The sequence below is a fragment of the Sapajus apella genome, unplaced genomic scaffold, assembly GCF_009761245.1.
Source record: "Sapajus apella isolate SASKATOON/1434 unplaced genomic scaffold, GSC_monkey_1.0 scaffold13, whole genome shotgun sequence".
Classification (NCBI taxonomy): Eukaryota; Metazoa; Chordata; class Mammalia; order Primates; family Cebidae; genus Sapajus; species Sapajus apella.
Genome location: NW_022436953.1, coordinates 3,842,216 through 3,850,008, shown reverse-complemented (window position 1 = coordinate 3,850,008; position 7,793 = coordinate 3,842,216). Strand labels below are relative to the sequence as shown.

At 42.6% G+C, this 7,793-nt stretch overlaps 1 protein-coding gene across 2 annotated transcripts in view; it reads left to right on the top strand.

Moving 5' to 3' along the window:
- Nucleotides 1–7,793, top strand: part of PKD2L1 (polycystin 2 like 1, transient receptor potential cation channel) — a 45,116-nt gene that overhangs the window by 26,123 nt on the left and 11,200 nt on the right. For both annotated transcript variants that reach the window (XM_032281301.1, XM_032281302.1), the window contains exon 3: nt 7,026–7,153. In XM_032281301.1, coding sequence (XP_032137192.1) covers nt 7,026–7,153 — 128 coding nt within the window. The remainder of the gene's footprint in view (nt 1–7,025; nt 7,154–7,793) is intronic.

The window sequence follows — 7,793 nt, the reverse complement described above, 5'->3', positions numbered from 1 at the left end:
AAAAAAAAAAAAAAAAAAAAAAAAAAAAAAAAAAAAAAGAAATAAGCATGTCAAGCACTTAGCACAGGACATATAATAGGTGTTTTGAGGCAATAGGTGTCTAGTCTTGTCATTTCTTTATCCTGATTTGGGGAAGGGTGATGGTGAAATGGATATGTTGAGCCTCTGTCAGATACAGAAATCTTTGAACCAGGTGTTCCAGTTAGGCTGGTTTTTGATGATACTTATTACTTAAAGAGAATAGAAACTAGTGGGGATGTAAGGGGAGGGAGACACCAGGAAAGATCATCAAGTTGTTGACTTTCTTTCTTTCTTTTTCTTTTTTTCCTTTTATTGAGACAGGGTCTCATTCTGTCACCCAGGCTGCTGTATAGTGGCACAATCATGACTCACTGCCTCCTCAATCTCCTAAGGCTCAAGTGATCTTCCTACCTCAGTCCCCTGAGTAGCTGGGACTACAGGTGTGTGCCACTACACCCAAATTTTGTACTTTCAGTAGAGACAGTTTCACCATGTTGTCTGGGCTGGCGTTGAACTCCTGCCTCAGGCAATCCACTCACTTTGGCCTCCCAAAATGCTGGGATTACAGGCATGTAAGCTGTTTTCAATCTTCTTCTACAATAATGCTCCCAAGGGATGTGATCCCCTTACATGTGTATCAGTGCTTTACGTGGGCAGCGAACTCAGTGATGCTCCCCTGGAGTGGGAAGGAGGGGTTCTAAGTGATCTGTGTAGTGTGTAAAAGCATCTCACAATCCCTGGGAAGTTCTGAGAGCCTTCTGGGAGGTTTTTTTCTCTTTTCTACTCTCTATCTTGAGAATCACCAAAATAGACACTGGGAAACCTACTGCCTTCTTAACATCTCTATTGAAGACAAGTGGGATTGATTGGTTGTCTGATTGTAACAGGTCAAGGCAGCAGTTCTCAAAGTGTGGCCCCTTAACCACTAGTATCACTTTGGAACTTATTAGAAAGGCAAATTGTTGAGCCCCACCCAAACCTACAGTAATCCATGTTTTTTGGGGGTTTTTGGTTTTGGTTTTTTGAGATGATCTTGGCTCACTGCAGCCTTGACCTCTCACCTCAGACTCCCAAGTAGCTGGGACCCCAGGTGCACACCACCATGCCCAGCTAATTTATGTATTTTTTTGTAGAAATAGGATCTTGCCATGTTGACCAGGTATTGAACTCCTGGATTCAATTGATCCACCTGGTCAGCCTCTCAACGTGCTGGATCACAGGTGCGAACCCTGCACTTGGCCAGCAATTCGTGTTTTAATAAGCCTTCCAGGTGATTCTGATGCATGCTAAAGTTTGCTTATCACCAGTGGGTAAGAAAAGGGAAGAAAAATACTGGCGCCAAATCATTACCCCATGAACAACCCTGGGCTGCTTCTGCCCTGCTTTTAGATTCAGATTCCTGCAGCCTCCATACCTGATGCCCATCTGATGCTCTCGATGGATAACTTATCAGAGAGACTTAGTTCTGCCAGCACCATGTCTATTCTCATGCTGTGTAGGGAAGGGTTACTGACAAACTGTGCTTGCTAGCTAGATCAACCAAGGACTGGCTTTATTTCTCTTACCCAAGACTTCTATGAATGTATTGTTCTCTTTGGACTAAGGAATGTTCCAGTCTCTTTCCAACAGTTATTAAATATAAGTTGTCCTTAAAAGGCCGGGCGCGGTGGCTCAAGCCTGTAATCCCAGCACTGTGGGAGGCCGAGGCGGGTGGATCACGAGGTCAAGAGATCGAGACCATCCTGGTCAACATGGTGAAACCCCGTCTCTACTAAAAATACAAAAAATTAGCTGGGCATGGTGGTGCGTGCCTGTAATCCCAGCTACTCAGGAGGCTGAGGCAGGAGAATTGCCTGAACCCAGGAGGCGGAGGTTGCGGTGAGCCGAGATCGCGCCATTGCACTCTAGCCTGGGTAACAAGAGTGAAACTCCGTCTCAAAAAAAAAAAAAAATATATATATATATATATATATATATATATATATATATAAGTTGTCCTTGACTATTTTGATGACATTGCTGTGATGGGTCAAATATGGAGTAATAATGCTTTACTCAGTTTGAAAATGATTCATGGCTGGGCCACCTGTAATCCCAGCACTCTGGGAGGCCAAGGTTGGTGGATCTCAAGATCGAGAGTTCGAGACCAGCCTGGCCAAGATGGTGAAACCCTGTATCTACTGAAAATACAAAAATTAGCTGGGCACAGTGGCAGGTACCTGTAATCTCAGCTACTCCAGAAGCTGAGGCAGGAGAATTGCTTGAACCTGAGAGGCAGAGATTGCAGTGAGCAATGCAGTGAGATTGCACCACTGCACTCTAGCCTGGGCGACAGAGCAAGACTCCATCTCAAAAAAGAAAAGAAAAGAAAAAAAAATTATTCACTTGGTTCGGCATAGTAGCTCATGAATGTAATCCCAGCACTTTAGAAGGCTGAGAAGGGTGGATCATTTGCGATCAGGAGTTCAAGACCAGCCTGGCCATCATGGTAAAACTCTGTTTCTACTAAAAATACAAAAATTAACCAGGTGTGGTGGTGTGTGCCTGTAATCCTAGCTACTTGGGAGGTTGAGACAGGGGACTCGCTTGAACCCAGCAGGCAGAGGTTGCAGTGAGCCAAGATCACCCTACTGCACTCCAGCCTGGGTAACAGAGTGAGACTCCATCTCAAAAAAAAAAAAAAGAAAAGAAAAGAAGAAAAGAAAATGATTCACTTATTTCATTTCTACCCTTTATTATAGTATTATAGTTATTTTTTATTTTTCCATTGTTGGTTCAGCCCAATAAACACTTATTGGGAACCTACTCAACTACCTGTTGAGCAGCCTAAAAGGTATTATATTCCCAGTTTTACAGATGAGAAATCTGAGACTCAGAGCCCAAGTCTATACTGTAAGTGGCAGAGCTGGGATTTGAACCTAGATTTGTCTGGCTCCAGTGTTCATGCTCATTCTGCTACATCAAGTTCATTCTGGGACATGTCTTCCTCAATAGAACTTTTTAAGGATAGAAACCATGACACTGCTGGTTGTGGTGGCTCACGCCTATAATTCCAGCACTTTGGGAGGCCAAATCAGGAGGACAACTTGAGCCCAGGAGTTCAAGACCAGACCTTGTCTCTACAAAAAATTAGAAGTAGTGGCATGTACTTGTGGTCCCAGCTACTCGGGAGGCTGAAATGGAGGGATCACTTGATCCCAAGAGGTTGAGGCTGCAGTGAGCCATGATCATGCCACTGCACTCCAGCCTGGGCAACACAGCAAGACCCTGTCTCAAAAAAAAAAAAAAGGAAAAGAAAAGAAAACATCAAGATAAAAGAAACCATGGCACCTAGCAAGGTACTTTACACATTGTAGAATGTGAATAATGTTTGTTTAATGAATATAAAATGTGTTTTTAGAATACTTCAGTTTGGGTTTCATAAAATGGTGGGAAAGCGTCCCTCATCTCATAGGATGGAGTACAAAATTGACAGATATAAGAATTAATGAGGGAGAAAGAGTGTTTGTATGGGGAGAGAGTGTTGAATAGATACTAAACCAAATTTAGATTCTAATTTAGAAAGTTTTTAAGGTTGCTTCTGGGTCTTTTCTGTACCTATGCACTTCAATTTAAAAAGTTACAAATAACGAATACTGAATTTCTGCATATCAATAGGCATTTTACCTGGTGAAGCCATTTTTCTCAGAAGAGAAAATACTTAAAAATTGTGTTGTATAAGGCCGGGCGCGGTGGCTCAAGCCTGTAATCCCAGCACTTTGGGAGGCCGAGGCGGGTGGATCACGAGGTCAAGAGATCGAGACCGTCCTGGTCAACATGGTGAAACCCCGTCTCTACTAAAAATACAAAACATTAGCTGGGCATGGTGGCACATGCCTGTAATCCCAGCTACTCAGGAGGCTGAGGCAGGAGAATTGCCTGAACCCAGGAGGCGGAGGTTGTGGTGAGCCGAGATCGAGCCATTGCACTCCAGCCTGGGTAACATGAGTGAAACTCCGTCTCAAAAAAAAAAAAATTGTGTTGTATAATAATCAGAGATATTATGCGTCCGTAAATGGTTGACAAGCCATTCAGAGCAACGTTAATTCTCTGAGATTGGAAAAGAGAAAAAAGGAAAAGCTATAGCAATGAGCACCACCTAGTGGCTACTCAGATGATGTGACAATTTAGCCAACCTTCATTAGGAAAGGTTGAGCTTGCTAACAGTTGTAACTGTGCTGGGCTTTCAGCACACAGAAGTTTGATTTCTAGTGGGAACCCATTTTCCAGATCCAGAAAATTTGAGTCCAGATAACTAACGACAAGTAATCACAGATTTGAGTTAGAAGTAAGGCCATATCTTGGACTTAATAGTGTGGAATGGGGAAATGTGAAGTAATAGTGTTTCCTTCTTTGCTGTTTCTACCCGCTGAAAAAGTAGAATGTTAGTGCCCAATTTGTGATCAATCCCCTTCCAGATGAGGAAGTGGGAGAAAATATGGCCCAAGATCTGAAAAGGAAAATTCTTGAAGGGAATTGCTCATAAAAAGCTGACAAATTCTATTTTTAAAATATTTGATGTAATTATGGACTTACAGAAAATGTGCAAGAAAAATACAAATAATTCCTGATACAATGCATACATTTCACTCAGATTTCCCACATATGAACATGTTACCATGTTTGCTTCTCCTTTCTCATTCTCTCTTTCCCCCACCCCCCCCACACACACGCTTGTTTGAGAGTAAATTATAGACATAATACCCTTTAAAATTTTTTTTTTATTTAGAGACAGAGAGAGAAACAGGAGAAGGAGAGAGAAAGAAACAGCTAACTCTCACGCTGAGTGAGAGAATCCAGAAAGATGGAATCCAGGAGAGGAAAGCAGCTTCTACACTGAGGGGAAAGGAATAGAGAAAGATGGAGTTTAGGAGGGGAAGACGGGCTTCCACGAGAGTGTGAAAGGGGACCCCAGGGGGCAAATCCAGGAGAGAGAAAGGTGGCTTCCACAAGAGTGTTTGTGGAAGGGGACCCAAACATGGAATCCCAATACCATTTGTTTCTAAATACTTTAATATGTATTTTCTAGAAACAAGGATATTCTCTTATCAAAGTCAAAATTATCAGCAATCCAGTACTATCATCTAATGGACAGATCTTATCATATTTTCACCAATTATTCCACTAACAGCCTTTATAGCAAAAGAAAAAAAAAATATGGTCCAGGATTAGCTTTCAATTTTTTTTTTTAACTTTAGAATATTTACATCAAGTCAAATTTCTTTAGTCTCATTTAACCTGGAACAATTCTTTTTTTTTTAGACAGAGTCTCAGTTTGTCACCCAGTGGTGTGATCTCGGCTCATTGCAACCTCTGCCTCCTGTGCTCAAGTGATCCTCCTGCCTCAGCCTCCCAAGTAGCTGGAACTACAGGCATGCAACACCATGCCCAGTTTACTTTAGTGTTATTATTATTATTATTTGTAGAGATGGGGTTTGGCTTTATTGCCCAGGCTGCTCTTGAACTCCTGAGCTCAAGTGATCCGCCCACCTTTGTCACCCATAGTGCTAGGATTAGAGGTGTGAGCTATGGCACCTGGCCAAACCTGGAACAATTCCTTAGTTTTTCTTTGCCTTTTATTACCTGGCCAAAAAACCTGAGTAACAAAATAAATAAGTTATAACCCACAGGAAAAAAACCACCAAGAATCTATATGTGTCTGTGTGTGTGTGTGTGTGTGTGTGTGTGTGTGTGTTGTTCATGAATACATGAATTAGGAATAAGGGAAAGCTCTTCCTGAAGAGAATGTCAACTGATAAATGCAGAAGAAATTGTGGAATTAAAAAAAAATAATCATTTGACAATATTAGTAATAATCAGGCAAAAATCGTCAAGGGATGCTAAAACTAGCATTGATGTTAAGTGAAAGTTAAAGATTGATGAGTAACAATATGTACATAGTTGGAATGGCCTTCCACAAAAATGCATATTAATTACAGAAAGAAAAACAGTAATTTTATAAGAAACTGGCAGACACCACCTTAACAAAAGATGAAAGTTAACATCACCAGTAATGAGATGAACAGACAATATGTACTTCCTCATATCATGCACTGAGAAAGACACAGTATCCCTTCTATGGCATTCCTCCCAAAAATGCATAACCTGAGTTTGAAAATGAGGAAACATTAGACTAACTTAAATTGAGGGACAATCTATAAAATAAATGGCTTATACTGTTCGAATCCTGCCTTGTAAACAGAAACTTAGAGCTCCCTACAGGCCTAGAGGCACATGGGACTAGATGCATATGTTAGGATGTGTGAGGGAGATTAAGTTCCTCAGGGTAAAGGCCAGTTTTTTATGTTTTTGTTTTTTAACTTCTACCCAATGTGCACAAAGAGAGGACCACAGGGTGATTGCCCCTAGGTCTTTTGTGATCTGGGAACACTGAGTCGCTCTCGAGAGAGATGACCGTGCCCATCAGATTGCACTAGACACACTAGCGCTGGAGGTGCTGTACTTACCTGCCACTCCCATGGCTACAGTAACTGACACCAGGGGCCATGAGACCACATCTCTATTGTAAGGTGTTTGGCCAAGGCCTTGAACTCCAGAGGGAGTACTCTAGAATTTGGGGGTACTTTCCAAAAGGCATCACTACCTTTTGAAAGAGAACAAAAGGAATTACTACCCAGTGAAGAAAGCAGAAATATCTTGGCTCTGGGGAGTAAAAACTGGGAAGTTAAACTGGTTCAGGAAAAGAAAAGTGTATTACTGAGTGGAGTTCAGCCTTTCTGAGGTGAGTTGGAAGAAGACGAGGAGACATTGTAGCTACAACCCTTCCCTAATGCATTTCCTGGCTTCCTCATCCCACCATTAGGCTCCCAGCCAAGTCTAAGGGATGGGTCCAGATTGGGGATGAGCTCCCATCTTGGCAGCATCTCTGGCTCCAGAGCAATGGGCTTTCCTGTCTCCTCTGGGGGAACGGTGAGAAGGACATAGCCTCTTGGGTTGTTTTCTAGTGACCTATGGAATGACGAGCTCCAGTGCTTATTACTACACCAAAGTGATGTCTGAGCTCTTCTTACACACCGCATCAGACACTGGAGTCTCCTTTCAGGCCATCAGCAGCATGGCTGACTTCTGGGATGTGAGTATAAGATCTTTTCTGTCCCTCCCTCTCTTACTCAATTGCCTGAGGCCACAGGTCAGACAATGAATCAGACCTTGGGCTCAGAAATCAGATCAGTCAGGGATCAAACTGAGTTAAAGGGTCAGGCTGAATTAATGGGTTAGGCTAGAGTTCAGGTGGAGGTGGGTAAGGGATCAATATGGCGATCAGAGAATTAAACCAGGAATTAGACTAATATCGTCAGTCAGAGGTAAGGCTGAACTTCAAAACCAATTTTCAATAAAGAGTAGGGTAACTTCAGGTCAGACTCTGGGCCGAATCATTGGTCAACGGAGGAGTTTTAAAAAGCAGGCCAGGGCTGGGCATGGTGGCTCACACCTATAATCCCAGTACTTTGGGAGGCCAAGGTGGACAGATCACCTGAGGTCTGGAGTTCAAGACCAGCCTGACCAACATGGAGAAACCCCATCCCTACTAAAAATACAAAATTAGCCGGGTGTGGTGGTACATGCCTGTAATTCCAGTTACTCAGGAGGCTGAGGCAGGAGACTTGCTTGAACCTGGGAGGCAGAGGTTGCAGTGAGCTGAGATCATGCCATTGCACTCCAGCCTGGGCAACACAAGCAAAACTCCATCTCAAAAAAAAAAAAAAAAAAAA